Genomic DNA, 18110 nt, shown 5'->3' with positions numbered 1-18110 from the left:
TGCTGCTGCAGTCGACTCCTTTGTCTGTGCTAGAGCTCTCTCTCTCGCTGGCCAGCAACTTAATAAACTCATTCATGACACAGCAAACAGAGTGGGACACAAACAGGCTGTACATACCTGACTGGTGGGATCTCCTAGAAGATTACATATGTGAGGGACTATTTTACTGAGGGTTAAGCCTTGGGCTCCGTACCTGGAAGAACAAAGACAGAGGATGGGGGATTGGAAGTGATGCAGACAATTACATTGATGGAAGTTACAATCTATCAGCAATATTAAAGCTGATCTACCCCCTAAACATTTTTTAAAAACAAAATTAAAAATAAAAAGACAGGATGTCAATGACATCATAGGTAAGCATTAGCTATAGCATCACAAAAAAATTAAGACTCCTGACAGTAAAGACCTTACCATAATATAATTGTATAATTCACTATGATACACATCAGATAATATTGTCATATTTTAAATCAAATCTAGGCTCATCCATTTTCTTGGCAGTTAGCAAAATGTCCATTGCTACCAGAGTATTAGAAACCAGAAATCTAAAAATGAATATTGAATTCTACCCTGTCCATTACGCACTAATGATAAAAAACATTAGCAATGTTAAAATAAATCAGCTGACAGTTCTATATCGTGGAGCTCCGCCCCATAGGGGAGCTATGCTCCTAGTGGTTTACCCTCTGCCCTAGGGCAGAACAGCCTGAAGCAAATTTATGCACACACCTACAGCCAATAGGAGTACAGGTGTCCCTATATAAGGAACCCGGTTCCCTCAATCTGCCTCCCATTATCTTCAGCGACTGGACTAGAGAAGAAGCCTAGAAGACTCAGGAAGATTTTTGTCGTTGATATCCAGCCATCAACGTCTTCCTAAAATGAGCACACCATCATATCCACCCCCAAAGGCCCTTTTCAGGGCCCTTTGTCGATGTACTACCATGGCCGTTACGGACCCCCACGACCTATGTTTCGTGTGCTTGGGACCGCAACACGCCAAGGAAGGTCTCGACATCCCTCCTAATTGCGCCTCCTGCGCCCTCCTTCCTGTGAAGGAGAGGAAGCAGCGCTGGGCGTTTTTTAGAGAGGACGTCCCTCTGGATGATGCCCTGTCCACACTCGCCTCCGCTTCGGAGATATCTGAGGACAGTGCAGAATCGGAGGATGACAAGGAGGGCGCCGAGAGGGATGTTCCAGTGGGACAATCTCATACTCCGGCACCTGCCTTCAAGACCCCCTCTCTAGCAGAGAGCGTGAGGTCTGAGGGATCCTTGTGCGATGACGTCATGGGCTCTGTTAGGTCAGAAGCCCTGTCCTTCGCAGCAGCCTCTCTGCGTTCCGACTTTCCGGAACTCATTGAGAAGGCGACCAAACGACTGGAGATTGCGCTACCCCCAGCTCCCCTCCCTATGGAGGTGGATCTGATGGAGGGCGGCCCTTACTCTAAGCCAAGGAGAGCAGCGGAGCCAATGGCTCCAGCATTGCCCTCCCTTGGTAAATATGTCGAGGGCTCGTGGGGGACACCCCTGGCGGCGCGTTCGCCGGCCAGGGCGTACACCCCATTCACCAGAGTGAACGGATACGAGTGGGCAGCTAGGGGAATCCCCAGGCTCGAAGGCGCCATGACGGCGTTCTTAGTGCCGGGTTCGAGTCCCTGGGCCGCCTCCAAGAAGGCCACTCTGCCAGCGCAGAAGGACAGGTTCACAGCCACTTTGGCTGAGAAATCCTTCACGCTGGGAGCTCAGAGCGTAGCGGCGGCAAACAACATCGCCATCCTCGCAGCCTCCCTATCCCGTCTTACGACAGGAAGGTCTGAGTTGACTAGCGAGGAGGTGGAGGAGGCCTCCAGGATTTCTGGAGCCATTCTCCACCTGACACAGGCGGTAGCCATCTGTGCGGGCAGGACCATGGCCACTTCGGTGGTCATGGAAAGACACCTCTGGCTGTCCATGACAGCTATGAAGGAGACTGATAGAGCTTCATTGCTCAACGCCCCCGTCTCCAGCGAAGGGCTATTTGGCCTCGCTGTGAAAGACGCCACGGAAAGGATTGCCAAGCTGGACGAGGAGAGGAGGCATCTGGCTAGACATCTGCCACTGGCGATGAAAGCCGGCAGAGCCCCGACAGCTCCGTCCACCTCGAACGCCCCCAGCAGAGCAGGGAGGCGACGGGCCAGGCGGCAGGCGCCCACCGAAGGCGGCAAGAGAGCGGGCTCGGCCCCTCCGGCAGCGAAGGTGGCAGCAGCGGTCCCGCCGACCAGAGAGGTTGTCACGAAGCCGGACTGGCAGCACCGAAAGGCCTCCCAGAAGAGACGGCACTTGTGACGGGGCGAGGGGGCGAGAACGGGAGATGGCCCGGCGTACGACGCTCAAGAGCCTACTGTTCCCCCCCACCCCACTGTTCAGGGCGTGGAGGGCGTTTTATTTTATGTGAATAAAGAGCGGAGTCTCACTGACATTGTCAATGAAAGACATTTATTCCATAAGGTACAGAACACTTCACGTTCTATGGTATCCCCCCACCATCCTGAGTGTAGCTCAACCCACCTAGAGTGCGTTGCTGAGCGCGCTCAGGAGAGGAAAAGGGAAGAGGTAGCAGGGCGCAGCCTTAGCTTACCTAATAAAGATCACTTACTACAGACTCCTAGGAGCTCTGTAGTAAAGGTCTCACATAGCAGGCAGCTGCCTATGTCCCAATGTGACATGAAGGCGCAGCCGCTAGCCGGGAAGAACGCCTTGCTGCAGGCTAATGCCTCAGCCGGCGCAGTTCAGACCCGTGCGACGTTCACGGGGAGCGGGATTACCAGAGTTACAGGTGTAACCAAGGTATGGACGCCTCCGGTCTATCATGAACGTATCAATACCCATGGCTCTGAGCGCAGCCCACCACTCACTGAGTGTGTTGTAGAGCAGACGCATGAGACCAGTAAAGAGGTATTATGGCACCACCGTGTGGTACCAGTCGGAGATCACACCTTTCAGACTCAGATGAGTGCTGTAATGGATGGGTCTCAAGGCAAGCGACAGTCTCAGTCAGACAATGACGTGATGATGCAATCGCTATTCGGGGAGAGCGCGCCGTCTCAGGTTAATGCCTCAGACAGCGCAGTTCAGAACCGTGCTGCGTTCACGGAGGGCCGGATTACTGGAGTTACAGGCGTAACTATCGTATCAAGGCCTCCGACTCACACAGAACCAGCTGATGTTTCCTCTCCCTTTCGAGGGGGGCCCACCCTGGGCTATTCCACCAACTCAGTGCTGGGGAATAGCGGCGGCGAGGGCCATAGAGGAATACAGGTCCTTCCTACTGAATGTACCACAGCTTCGTGCACGCCCGCTCTCTCTGCATTGTTGGCAGTGGCGACAAAGCTGTACCCTCTCACGCTGGCTAGAACTGACGTTAGAGAAGGGTTATGCCCTCCAATTCCGCCGAACCCCACCCCCGTTTCGGGGAGTAGTGGAAACGGTGATGAAAACGCCGGACAAAGTAGCCGCTCTGATGTCAGAGATCACGGAACTTTTGGCGAAGGAGGCGGTCACAGTAGTTCCCCGAGAGCAGAGGAACAAAGGGCTCTATTCGCCTTATTTCCTAGTGCCCAAAAAGACGGGGGGAGTGAGGCCGATTTTGGATTTACGCATTCTAAACGAAAGCATAACCAAACGGCCCTTCCGAATGCTGACGACAAAACGTCTACTGGAATGTGTCCAGAAGGGAGACTTTTGTACAAGCATAGACCTAAAGGACGCGTACTTTCATGTGCCGATTCAATCTCGCCACAGAAAGTTTCTGCGGTTCGCCTTTCAAGGGGTGGCGTACGAGTTCACGAGGATGCCGTTTGGGTACGCCCTGGCACCTCGAACTTTTTCCAAATGTGTGGAGGCGGCATTGGAACCGCTGCGTCGTCAAGGGATAAGGATATTAGCCTACCTAGACGACCTGCTAGTTCTCGCCCCGTCAGCAGAGCTGGCGTTCATGCACACGACACAGACAGTGATTCATCTCACGCGTCTGGGGTTCGCTGTGAATTGGAAAAAGAGCGCACCCTGGCCCAGTCATCAGATAGTCTACCTGGGACTACAGCTAGACACTGTAATGATGAGGGCGCGAATTTCGGACCCTCGAAGGGCAGCATTGGTACTAGCCCTGAGGAAGTGTCGTCCGAATCACACAGTAACGGCGCTATCGATCATGTCACTTTTGGGGTCTCATGTCGGCAGCCCACTCTGTGGTACCGCTGGGGCTTCTGCACATGCGCAGAACACAGCGGTGGTTCGCCCAACTAAGACTAGACCCAGTGCGTCAACGTCATCGGTTGGTGGTGGTTCCTCTCTCGCTAAGAGCAGACCTGGACTATTGGAGGAACCCGTGCGTTCTCACGCACGGAGTCCCGATGGGCAGGGTGTCATCCTACATTCCAGTGTATACAGATGCCTGTCTGACTGGATGGGGAGGGACATGTCAGTCTCAAGCGATAGGTGGTGCATGGCCTCAATCAGGTCGGCACATAAACCTATTGGAGTTGGAAACGGTTCGACTGGTTCTGAACCACTTCGCGTCTACCCTTCGGGGTCGCGATGTGCTGGTTTGGTCAGACAACCGGACCACAGTAGCTCACATAAATCGCCAGGGAGGGGTCAGGTCTCCTGCCCTCCACAGGGCGGCAGAGGAATTGTGGCTGTGGGCTCACAAGCACCTTCGCTCGTTGAGAGCAGCGCACATTCCGGGCTACTTGAACGTAGGGGCAGATCTCATGTCAAGAGGGGGTCCTCGAGACGACGAGTGGTGTCTGCACCCAGACATTGTTCTCCAAATTTGGGAACAATTCGGGAGAGCCGAGGTGGATCTGTTCGCGTCACGTGTGAACGCACAGTGTCCCCTATGGTTCTCCCTGAGACAACAGGACGAGCCGCCATTGGGAAGAGACGCATTCGCGCACTGCCCGTGGCCGAAAGTTCTCCTGTATGCATTCCCTCCGCTGTCTTGCATTCTCCCACTGCTGGCCAGGGTGAGATCAGAGGAGCTAACAGTGATACTGATAGCGCCCGATCGCCCGGGGGCTCCGTGGTTTGCAGAGATGAGTCAGATGTTGATTGTGCCACCTTGGACAATTCTACATCGACGAGACGCGTTGAGCCAGGCGGGAGGCTCGATAGGGCAGTGGCCCATAATCGGCCAACCACTGAGGGCTTGGTTCCTGAACGGGACAGGTTAAAGCGCCGTGGGTTATCTGATGCAGTGATCAGAACCATACAGAGCGCTAGGGCCAGTTCCACTTCCAGGATGTACACGAGCAGATGGAATGTTTTCTCACAGTGGTGTAACACACAGGACGTAGACCCCATGAGCTGTCAGGTAGAGAGTGTGCTCTCATTCCTGCAGTTTATGTTTGATAAGCAGAAATCGCCCTCCACCATTCGAGTGTTTGCAGCGGCAATTTCAGCTGGTCATGAAGGGTTTAACGGGAAGAACCTGTTTAGTCATCCATTGGTGAAACGTTTTTTATTGGGAACGCGACGGCTTAGGCCAATGCCTAGAGCTACGCTGCCCCGATGGGATTTGGCTTTGGTTCTCGAAGCGCTATGTAAGTCGCCGTTCGAGCCATTGAATCAAATACCCCTCAAAATGCTGTCTATCAAGACGGCGCTGTTGCTCGCCTTGACTACCGCTAAGCGGGTCAGTGATTTGAGTGCACTGTCGACGAGACACGACTGCCTTGCCATTAATGGCGATTTGAGCAGAGCGGTGTTACGTCCCAACCCGGCATTTGTGCCGAAGGTTATTAACAGTGCATATAGATCACAGACCGTGGAACTGTGGGCTTTTTATCCCCCTCCCCATGGGGAGAGGAGTGAGAAAAAGCTTCATTGTCTGTGCCCAGTACGCGCTTTGGCGTGTTACGTTGAGCGCACAGCAGCGATTAGGTCATCGCCTCAGCTGTTTGTGTGTCACGGTGCGGCTGCATTGGGTAGACCACTTTCAAAACAGCGATTGTCTCATTGGCTTTGTGAAGGCATTGAGACGGCGTACGAGGCGGCGGGGCAACAACCGCCTCAGGGTATTAAAGCGCATTCCACTCGTGGAGTAGCAGCTTCTACTGCCCTCTTCAGAGGTACAGAGGTAGTGGATATTTGTAGAGCGGCGTCTTGGTCAACACCGTCTCCTTTTATTCGTTTCTATCTGTTGGATATGTCTTCTAACTCTTTGGCTCGATCTGTACTCAGCGTGGCTGAAGGGAGATCTTGAGAAGGAACAGAGAAAGAAAGCAGGATTGTGACCATGTTCATAAATCCGCTTTTATTAGAAGGAACATATTATGGCACGGTTTTCCAACTCTTTAGCTCGGTCGGCTTTCAGCAGAGCTGAAAGGCGATTTTGAGCTAAAAAAGAGAGGACAGAGCAGGACCTTGGACAGGTTCCAATCAGGTCCGCCTTGGTTAGGAAAACGTGTTATGTCAGCATGTCTCTTGACTCAGGGTTAGTACATAGAGACATGTATTGAACACAGAATATTGAGGCACGGCTAGCTGCTGGTACAGTTTAGCATGGCGTCTATTCTGATGATCTGCCCACTAGCCATTGGCATTGCCATTGAGATAGATGGGGCGGGTCTATAACCAATGACGCGGTATATTGTGACGCCTTAATGGGTTCTTAGTCGCAGTACTGCGGGAATTGGTTGCAGCCATTGCTGGGCTTGACATTTTTTCATTTTTTAATGGGAAGTGTTAGGCTCGGCAGGGAGTACATTTTGGAGCGTTTCGCTCCGCCTTAAACCACTAGGAGCATAGCTCCCCTATGGGGCGGAGCTCCACGATATAGAACGATTAGTTACCGGAGTGTAACTCCAGTTCTATGAGTGGAGCGGAGCCCCATAGGACTTAAGGCCCTACCGACCCTCTCTAGTCTCGCTGAAGATAATATCTCGGGAGGCAGATTGAGGGAACCGGGTTCCTTATATAGGGACACCTGTACTCCTATTGGCTGTAGGTGTGTGCATAAATTTGCTTCAGGCTGTTCTGCCCTAGGGCAGAGGGTAAACCACTAGGAGCATAGCTCCCCTATGGGGCTCCGCTCCACTCATAGAACTGGAGTTACACTCCGGTAACTAATCGCTCTAATACCCATCCGTTGTATAGTAAGGAAAGACAGATTTAAAGATGTGTGATTGAGAGGCCAGGCAGTCTTACATGTTGAGAGTTGAGATGAGACAAAGGCACACTCCCTCTCTGGTCCTGTTGTTCTTGTGTTTGAAGCCTCCCAGCATTCTGTCCCACACGTACTGGGGAGGAGAGGACAGGATATTTGTACCAGGTCAACAATCAATCACTTTTTTATCATGGATCAGGATCATATAAATTAACATACAATCGAGTCAGGAATCAAAGGGTACTAGGGATTCAGAAATCAATAAACTAGGAATTTATTAATTTGAGATTGTGGGATTGACCTTTGACAGTACTGTAGTATCACCACGAGAAAGCTGGGTAATCCTATGATCATGGTTTGTCAATAGCTCGTCTGTGTGTACAGGTTAGCCCAGGAAAGCTCCACTTGTGGGGAGGCTGTGTGTGTGTGTGTGTGTGTGTGTGTGTACGTACCTGTGGGGAGGCAGCCTGCTCCATGATTTTCAGCAGCAGGATTTGATCTTGGTCTCTGACTTGGTCTTTGGAATCACCCAGACGATCTATCAGACTGGCCAGTACTGGAGACACAGGAGAGAGAGATGGAGACACAGAGGAGAGAAGAGAAGACAGGGAAGAGGTAGCATTGTTATCTAAAGGTGTGAACGAGGAGTTAAAATCCAATGCAGCTCAATAGCCTAGTCTATGCAGGAATCCAATACAGTGTTTTTTTGTCAGACATTTTGTCTAGAAACCTAAACCTATTTTTATTTGAACTAATTTAACCATGAAGAAAGTTATCTTTTTTAAGATAATAAAATGACACAATCTTACCTGTTCCCACATGGTTCCTAAATCGGTCCTGTAACCGTGTCACTAAGGCAGATAAAAGGTCTATTCCTAGCAAAGCCACCTGGAAAACACAAAAGGAGGGAATTTTGAATAAATATAAAAATACAAAATATGAAATAAACTACATCGAAATTACAATAACATCATCATTTTTTACCAAAATTATTATCCTAAAACCCTCTTCCTTCTGATTGAGTTCAATATGCAAATGCTTGTTGCAAAGGATTGTGGGTAAACTGAAATATTCTCACTTTATCTGCTCATAAAAGGACAATGGATGATGCTGCCACTCTGAAACTTTTGTAATGTTGACCTATTAAACTTTAGGACAGCACTGCCATTGAAAAATCATTTTAAAAATTGCCACCCACCATGGGAAAAACCATGGCTGATGTAAGCTAAGTGCACTGCCCCCCCAATTTATTTAACTTTCCTTGTCATGGGGTGAGAGAGCTGCTCAATGAACGTCTAGTGAGAGTAGCCCTGCTAACACCATAACGACACATAAGCATCACCTGAGCTTGCTCAGTCCATGGTGCAATTTTTGGAACCTAATCTTGTAAATAACATGTCACACTGAGAAAGATCCGAACTGCGTTGAAGAACACTGCCATCTACTGGTATGTGGAATGTACCAGCCATCAATACAGAAACAGGGATCATCAACTACATTCAGCCATGGGATGATATTTTTCTTCAGCAGATGGTCAGGGGGCCGGAATTTAATTATAAATAATTTGTAGACTGCAAATTGAGCACAAGAAGCCCAAACAGATTTAGACTAAAACAATAATTTTCAACCTAGCTTACATTTGTATACAATAATATCTCTTTATTACGCGTGGGAATACTTAGGAAAATATTTTAAAAATGTAAATCATTTGGAGCTGATTTACTGGTGTTTTTAGTTTTTTATGTCCAATAATAAAATAAAAACACAACAAATATTGGGGAACCCTGGTCCATGTTATCAAATTTAACAGTAAACAGTCAGCTTCCTTATGCTGCACAACTTTAACAGATATCCTTTCCTTAATTTAGGCTAGAGACTGGTTAAGGTTTACTTGAACACTACCAGCAGCAGGCATGTCTGCTCTGGGGGCATAATCCTGATCCTTTGTTCTCAGACGCAGACAAAACGGAATTACAGTAATTATACTGATGACAAGCCTGAAACAAAAGGCCTGGAGGAGAGAACTAAAACTGGACTGCCAGAGGGGAGGACAACAGTACAGAGAGTCAGACCTTTAAGAGAGCCCCAAACTGCATCTCTGATTTCAACCACATTCAGTCTCTTCTCAGAGCAGAATTTAGATTCCCTCTATGGACAGAAACTACTCACCCCAGAATCTGCTTACCCCATTGCTGTCATAAGCGTATGATTACACTCACATGCACACACACACACACACACACCCTCTCCCTGTATTCATCTACACACATAGACACACACAATGTCAGACTTGGGTGTCTGCCAATAGTGCCGGGAGGCAGGGTCATCATGGGGAGAGGCAGATGAAGGATGGCTGCTGCAGTGCCCCCTTCCTGCCTGTTGGTAGTGTGTGTGGGTATGAGTGTGTGTGTGTGTGTATGAGCGTGTGTATGTGTATGAGCGTGTGTGCGTGTGTGCGTCCTCTCTCTAGTCTCCACCCTGAGTTTGAGAGACAGACCCCTCCTACTCACTGGTCCCTGCAGACAGACAGATGGCTACCCCCTCCCCCCTCCTGTCTCCCCCAGTCTCCCCCTGGCTCAGGGCTGGTAAACATAGAAGGGATTTGTTCCATCATCATGAATGCTCTACACTTCATTTCAACATGGCCTTCTCTGTTATTTACCCTCTCAATGACTTTCACCAGGAGGATGTTGATGTTCTGAGACAAGTTGGCAGACTGACTGGGACTATTGTTCTACTTTCCCTGCATTCAGGTTAATTTGCTTTACCCTATTTATTTTATTTCTCTTGTTTGTTTTAAAAGTTCACAGGAGGTGGGGATGAAGAATAAAGACAGAATAGGAGCAGAATGTACACTCTCCCCTCTCCCGTCAGCCCAAATCAATTCTGACCTACAATACAATTAGACAATTCCCAGAACTGTCTGTCCCACCTTGGCTAACTAGCAAGGAGCAGAGTATGGATCCCCACCCAGAGAAATATGCTACATGATATATTGAGGCTGGTGGCCATCCTATCTGATGACACACTGGTAAAATAAGGTCATCTCAGTCCCTGTGGGACCCTCGTCCCCATTAAACTTGCAGCTCTCTCTCCACCACTGTATGCTGTAGCCATCTCTAGCATACATTGGCTTTTTATTTTATTTATTTCACCTTTATTTAACCAGGTAAGCCAGTTGAGAACAAGTTCTCATTTCCAACTGCGACCTGGCCAATATAAAGCAAAGCAGTGCGGTAAAAACAACAACACAGAGTTGGCATCACTGCCATCAACTGGATAAGAGGACAAATGACTCATACAATTATATGACAAGCAGCACCTACAGTCCTACACACAGTAGATCTTTATATGTCAGAGATAAACAAGGAAGGGGACATCAGAGGAGTCCATGCCCATCCTAATAGCATGAAGACATGCCACACAACGCAAGCGGCCCCAGCCAGTAGTGCTAGCTTGGTATAGCCAGCTAGATGTGTTCTCCATTAGTAGAGGGAGATGGGTGGTTTCCTCTTCTGCCAAAATCCATCAGCCATCTGTATTACAATGGACACTTAATGACATCGCATTCACTCAAACATGTCTGCTATTCATCCCTGTGAGTCATGGAAAATAAGGATTCCCCCTCCACTCTCCTCTGATGTGGCTGGACCAGGCAAAGCCCATTCTCTTTTATTTTACTTCCAGTGGCTTGACACACTACACACACACACACACACACACGCACGCACACACACTACACACACACAGTGTCTGCTGAGACAGTAGGAAGCACATTAGATCAGACAGGACGTAATGCAGATTCATACGCACGTACCCCCCTCCCACCCCACACACACTGTGGGCTCTCACTGCAGTGATTTTCCATGAGTCAGGGAAACAGCTGGGCTGAGTGGTTGAATGGCTGGAGGAGAGGAGAGGACAGCCAGCCAGTTCGACAACCTGTCCCTTTCCAGACAGACAGAGCCTAGAGGCAGAGCTACATGGTAGTTACCTAACACATAGCACCCTGTCATTACTCTGGATGCCTGACCCTCCTTCTCTCCCTCACATCAAATATTTATCAGCTGATTCTGGATCAGTTTTGTGTTCTTAGCACAACCCTGGTTGGAGTCAGAGCTGAGGGTTGACTGGTCTGATCCTAGACCAGTGCTTGGGGCCGGGGGCTGTAGTGAGTGATGCTGATAATATTATCCTACAGCTACTGTGTGTGTTGTTCCCAGCAGCCCAGCACAGTGACTCAGCGATAGCTAGGCTAGTCAGCAGGCAGTACTCAGGAGCCTGAGGGAGAGCAGTCCTAAAGCAGTGTCAAGGAAAAACTAGTAAACACGCATTAACAAAACATATAAACACACCCCACACAGACAGAGACAGAGACAGAGACAGACAGACAGACAGCAGGTAGCTTAGTGGTTAAGAGCGTTGTGCCAGTAACCGAAAGGTCGCTGGTTCTAATCCCTGAGCCGACTAGGTGAAAAATCTGCTGATGTGCCCTTGAGCAAGGCACTTAACCCTAATTGCTCCTGTAAGTCGCTCTGGATAAGAGTGTCTGCTAAATGACAAAAAAATAAAGGAAAACACACACAGATAGGAAAATGCACACAGACGGCAGTATTTCCAGTCCACTTCACACATACGATGCTCCCTGCCTCCTCCTGTTAATGCTTGAATTCCTGAAGTGAAAACAGTGAAATAAGAGCCTCCTCCTCCAGCTATATAGAATCCTAGCTGAGTAGCCTACCTATCATATCCTCCCTCTGCTGAATGCAGCACTACAGAGAGATACTACGGCTATAGCTCTAGTATTGCTTGTTTACTGGACATAGAAGTCTTATCTAAAGGTTGACGGTTCTGCTTGAACTTAAGCTCCAATGTGTCTTCTTAATGCTTAGGCCCTATATGCATATGCACTAGACTCAGCCATTCCCCAGTGCTGTGTTGTGGTCACATCTCAGATCGAGATGAGATATTACATGGGACAGGGGCTTCCAGATAAGCGGTGTGTATCTGCGTGTGTGCAGAGAGGCTTTAGCCCTGGCTCTGTGCCTCTCCACACATCCACACTACTGCAGCTAGTAAAAGCCACATCCCTGCTCCTGCCTGAGGCTGTACAACCATCCCTAGAACATCCCTACAGAACAAACACTAGCCTGTTAGACAGGTCACTACCATCCACCAGTTACATTCACCACACCTCCTCCATTTCACATAATTTAGTAGAGAGATGGGTGCTGGAGGCAGAGGTAGCGGTTTCAGAGAGAGGCCATAGAGATTCATATAAACGCTATATCTTTTTTTATGTATCAGGCCCAAACCATGGGACATCAATGTTCTGCTAGTTTGGTGTTTCTAGGCAAACAGTGTGTAAGAGACCAGTGTTCTGATGTTCTGGAGGTGCTCATGGGACCAGTTACTGCAGGCAGGATCCGTAGCAACGTGAGCATGATAGCCCATGATGAACACAAACACACAACACACTGACACTATGTAAAAACACACTGTTATGATGAAGGGACGATAGAGAGGGTTTGCAGGCCAACAAACAATAACATCATTGCATAACAAGTATTATGCTCCTCTGTGACAATCTGTCGGTGTACGAGCGCAGGATAAATGAAAAGCTGAGTTAGAGGGTAGCCTCTGACAACACGGCAAACACAACTCTCACACACACACATAAGCACACATGCACACACACACACACACACACACACACACACAACGGTGGCAGCAGAAGCCCTTCGTCTTCTCCCCCTCCCTGCTCCAAGCCTAATCTTTGGGCAGAGGCAGAGTCAGTGACTGAAACTGACACACCATCACCAGGCGGGGCAGGGTAGGGTAGGACCAGGCTGGGTCGACTGGGGCTGAGGACAGAGTGACAACACACATTCCCCTCACACACATGCACAGGGATAGATACACACACACATGAACAGCGGAAGCACAGCTCCAGCAACGGGACAGACCGGTCCTACAGGATAGAAAAAGGCAACAGTCTGCAACATTATGACAAATGTTCTGCTGGAAGTGAAGGCAACAAACATGGCCTCCAAACACAACCAGGCAGCAGCTCATTCAGGATGTTTGACACTACATGACAGAAATCTGGGTGCTACAGCCTGATCTGACTGCCTCTACTCTGGGAGAACTTGTCTTAAAGTGACTAGTTTTGCAGGTAAAAATTGGACAAAACAGACTCACTCAAGTTTGGCCCAAGCCATTAAATAGGCTAAGCATTGGCGAGCCCATGGAAAGCCAATGAACCTTCGAACCAAACAAGAAGAACAGGGGATATATTTGGTCAACCTTTCACAAACAAACACCATTCATGTTTTCGAACAAAGAAGTCTCTTTTATGGAGAAGATGGGCTAACTGTTGTAGCCTAACAGTTTGGGTCTTGCTGGTATCATGTGTTTGGTAGCTAGAGGAAACCTTTGAGAATACTATTAGAAGGTAAAGAATGAGGTAGTGGAAGTGTGGCTACCTGTTGAGACAGAAGGACAGGAATGAAGCCCTGACTAGCTAAGACCAACCCATAACAGAAGTCAGGGGGGCAGGCAGAATTACCACAAACATCCACAACCAGTCCCTATAGACGAGGCAGACCATTTCCTTTTCTCTGACGTAGACTTACCCGTGTGTGTGTCAAGTATGTCCATGTGTTCGTGAGTTTCCTCAGTGTGTGGTCTCTGTAGGTCAGGATGGCAAGTGGCAGCGGGGGGCTTTCACTTTGAGAGAGACAAGGGAAGGGACCTCGGGCACCTGTCTGTGTTTCCCGAAATAGCCAAAATACCCTGCCTTGTAAGAAACAGTTTCACTTATGTCTGAGGTCAGTGGGGTTAGGTGGTAAAGGGCAAACATTTGGGGGAATCCCAAGTCTAAAGGCTGATAATAGATAGCCACTGACCTCAGGGTTAAAGGTCACTCATAAAGAGGTCATGGTGGGGCATCTGAGATAGAAGATTGGAATTCCAACCGCTGACAGGACAATCAGTTGTTGTGTTGGCCTAATCAGTGTGCAAATTGCAGTGCTAGAAGATGTTGGAGCTGGGACCTGCTTGTTGGGTTTGGACCAGGGTTGGGTAGGTTACTTTTTAAATGTAATCCGTTACAGTTACTAGCTACCCGTCTAAAATTGTAATCAGTAACGTAACTTTTGGATTACCTAAACTCAGTAACATAATCTGATTACTTTCAGTTAATTTTGGATTACTTCACTCGTAAAACACGTTAAAATAAATTTAAAAAAAAGAGTATTAGCAACAATTTCACAACATTTATTGCAGGATTTTTGAGCCACAAAGCAGAGCCACATTAGAACATCACAAAACATTGTGACAAAAATTTATTGAAGCCCTGTATCCCTGCCTCTAACATGCATCCTTCATCCTGATCTTGTCCATTTACACCTATAAGATCTGATCACAGTCAGACTACAATGCGACTTTTAATCATGTACACCTGTCTAAAAATGTGGGCACAAACACAATGTGAAGGACAAAGGATACATGTTAAAACCAGGTATAAGTAAGGGCTTAAGTAACACAGCAACATGGATGGTGCTAAACACTTATCCCACGGGACACCAGTACAAAAAAGTATAAAAATGCATGCACTCACTAGTGTAAGTCGCTCTGGATAAGAGCGTCTGCTAAATGACTAAAATGAGAAATATAAATATTTAAAAAACGTTTTTATTTATTTTTGACAACATGCAGTGTAAATCACACATTTAGTCCACCAAGTAGTTTTTTAAGTTTAAGCAAAAAAAGTGCAGCTAGGTGCAATAAAACCACATATCAGACATGGCATTGCAGTAGGCCTATTCTGAAGCTAGCCTACTCAGATGATTAAAGGCAGAAATTGCTGTTGTATCACAGCAAGAGGACATACTCTAGATGAGCATCAGACATCCTGTTTCGCTGAGGGGTAAACAGGTTTCCACCATAGCTGAAAAGGCACTCAACTGGGGCACTGAACTAATGTGCTCTGCATCTCCTCTCTCTTTCCAGGGTTGAGCGAACACAGTCAAAACCTTGGCACAGTAGCAGTTGCCATTTTTGCTTCATGGCTGCTTAGCATAGGTCCAAACCGGCGTTCTATAGCCTCAATGACCGCAGTGATGATGTGTGCAGAGAATGTCGCAAGAGGCATTTTCTCTGAGAGCTTAGACTTCAAGTTTAGGATTGTTGGGATAAGAAAGCCAAGAAAACACTTATTCTCTCCCTGAAGAAGATCAATAGAGAATGACTGTAGGACTGTATTGTACTCCTTGAGAAAAGCAATCTCACAAGGATGTAGTTTGCTGCTAACACCCAGATCTTCACAGATTTGCCCCAGCTGGTCATCTGTGAGGGCTATGAGTTTGGAGATGGCACGGTACTCTGAGCTCCATCTTGTCACACATGGCACAGTTACTTTCATGCTTGCAATGTCCTCTATTGCCTCTGAAGCTAATATGGACCTGTGTGCTTTGTTCCAAATGCTGGAACATTTAGACGTTGCACTTCTGTACAATTTTCGTGTGCCTCACAACGTTGATGTGGAAGGAGAAAAACGTTTGGTTCTTGCTCAATCTCCTCAAGAACGGCACCCACATCAAACCTCACTCCATCATCCGTCCCATCTGGCTCCTCTTCATTTCCACTGAACTCCCGGAATGCCTTTACAAAGTTGCTTCCACTGTCTGTCACTGTGGCCCTCACTTTGTGCTGAATTTTAAAGTCTGCATGTATTTATTTCACTTAACTTGGCAGCAATCACATCGTAGGTATGACGTCCTATCAGTCTCGCACAAGCTAAAGCAGCTGACTTCCTCTCCAAGGTGTCCTCCTCGATTCAGTGCCATGTAATGCCGAAGAAGCTTCTGTTATGGGCAGACCAGATGTCTGCTGTTGTACAGACTGACTTTACGCTCTGGAGTTTGGTGGAGAGAGCTTCTTTCATGGATTCAAATTCCCTTTCAATTCGTTGCATCAAAGTCTTTCTACAAATAAAATAAAATGTTATGTCACATGCGCCGAATAGAACAGTGCAGTTTTAAGAAAAAAAAAAAAAAAAAATACAATATAAAATAATATGAAATAAAAGTAACAAATAATTAAAGAGCAGCAGTAAAAATAACAATAGCGAGGCTATATACAAGGGGTATCGGTACAGAGTCAATGTGTGGGGGCACTGGTTAGTCGAGGTAATTGAGGTAATATGTACATGTAGGTAGAGTTATTAAAGTGACTATGCATAGATAATAAACAGAGAGTAGCAGCAGCTTAAAAGAGGGGTGGGGGGGGGCAATGCAAATAGTCTGGGTAGCCATTTGATTAGATGTTCAGGAGTCTTATGGGTGGCTCGAGTCTTTGACAATTTTGAGGGCCTTCCTCTGACACCGCCTGGTATAGAGGTCCTGGATGTCAGGAAGCTTGGCCCCAGTGATGTACTGGGCCGTACGCACTACCCTCTGTAGTGCCTTGCGGTCGGAGGCCGAGCAGTTGCCATACCAGGCAGTGATGCAACCAGTCAGGATGCTCTTGATGGTGCAGCTGTAGAACCTTTTGAGGATCTGAGGACCCATGCCAAATCTTTTCAGTCTCTTGAGGGGGAATAGGTTTTGTCATGCCCTCTTCACAACTGTCTTGGTGTGCTTGGACCATGTTAGTTTGTTGGTGATGTGGACACCTAGGAACTTGAAGCTCTCAACCTGTTCCACTACAGCCCCGTTAATGAGAATGGGGTGGTGCTCGGTCCTCTTCTTTTTCCTGTAGTCCACAATCATCTCCTTTGTCTTGATCACGTTGGGGGAGAGGTTGTTTTCCTGACCTCCTCCCTATAGGCTGTCTCGCCGTTGTCGTGAACAGGCCTACCACTGTTGTGTCATCGGCAAACTTAAATGATGGTGTTGGAGTTAAGTAATTGAAGATAGCATAGAAGTAATTTAGCTTGTCTGGTAGGCTCGTGTCACTGGGCAGTTCGCGGCTGTCCTTCCCTTTGTAGTCTGTAATAGTTTGCAAGCCCTGCCACATCTGACGAGCGTCGAAGCCGGTGTAGTACGATTAGATCATAGTCCTGTATTGACGCTTTGCCTGTTTGATGGTTCGTTGGAGGGCATTGCGGGATTTCTTATTAGCTTCCGGGTTAGAGTCCCGCTCCTTGAAAGTGGCAGCTCTACCCTTTGCTCAGTGCGGATGTTGCCTGTAATCCATGGCTTCTGGTTGAGGTATGTATGTACAGTCACTGTGGGGATGACGTCATCGATGCACTTATTGATGAAGCCAGTGACTGATGTGGTGTACTCCTCAATGCCATCGGAAGAATCCCAGAACATATTCCAGTCTGTGCTAGCAAAACAATCCTGTAGCTTAGCATCTGCTTCATCACTGGTGCTTCCTGCTTTAGTTTTTGCATGTAAGCAGGAATCAGGAGGATAGAATTATGGTCAGATTTGCCAAATGGAGGGCGAGGGAGAGCTTTTTATCCCGGCCAATCTGTGTGTGGAGTAAAGGTGGTCTAGAGTTTTTTTCCCCCTCTGGTTGCACATTTACCATGCTGGTAGAAATGAGGTAAAACTGATTTAAGTTTCCCTGCATTAAAGTCCCCGGCCACTAGGAGCGTCGCCTCTGGATGAGCGTTTTCCTGTTTGCTTATGGCCTTATACAGTTCATTGAGTGCGGTCTTAGTACCAGCATCAGTTTGTGGTGGTAAATAGACAGCTACGAAGAATATAGATGAAAACTCTCTTGGTAGATAGTGTGGTCTACAGCTTATCATGAGATACTCTACCTCAGGCGAGCAAAACCTTGAGACTTCCTTCGATATCGTGCACCAGCTGTTGTTTACAAATATACATAAACCGCCACCCCTTGTCTTACCAGAGGCTGCTGTTCTATCCTGCCGATACAGTGTAAAACCTGCCAGCTGTATGTTATTCATGTCTTCGTTCAGCCACGACTCAGTGAAACATAAG

The 18110-nt window shown here is 47.8% G+C and overlaps 1 protein-coding gene across 1 annotated transcript in view; it reads right to left on the bottom strand.

Annotated features, from left to right (window-relative positions):
- LOC311143315 (CLIP-associating protein 1-B-like) overlaps positions 1-18110 on the bottom strand; it is a 105389-nt gene that overhangs the window by 61456 nt on the left and 25823 nt on the right. Inside the window, exons 3-6 of the mRNA XM_084179145.1 lie at positions 7959-8037; positions 7602-7705; positions 7191-7282; positions 118-193 (exon numbers count right to left, since the gene is read on the bottom strand). Coding sequence (XP_084035271.1) covers positions 118-193; positions 7191-7282; positions 7602-7705; positions 7959-8037 — 351 coding nt within the window. The remainder of the gene's footprint in view (positions 1-117; positions 194-7190; positions 7283-7601; positions 7706-7958; positions 8038-18110) is intronic.

This window comes from Coregonus lavaretus (assembly GCF_964263955.1).
Source record: "Coregonus lavaretus genome assembly, chromosome: 16".
NCBI lineage: Eukaryota > Metazoa > Chordata > Actinopteri > Salmoniformes > Salmonidae > Coregonus > Coregonus lavaretus.
This window is presented reverse-complemented; position numbering and strand designations above follow the sequence as displayed.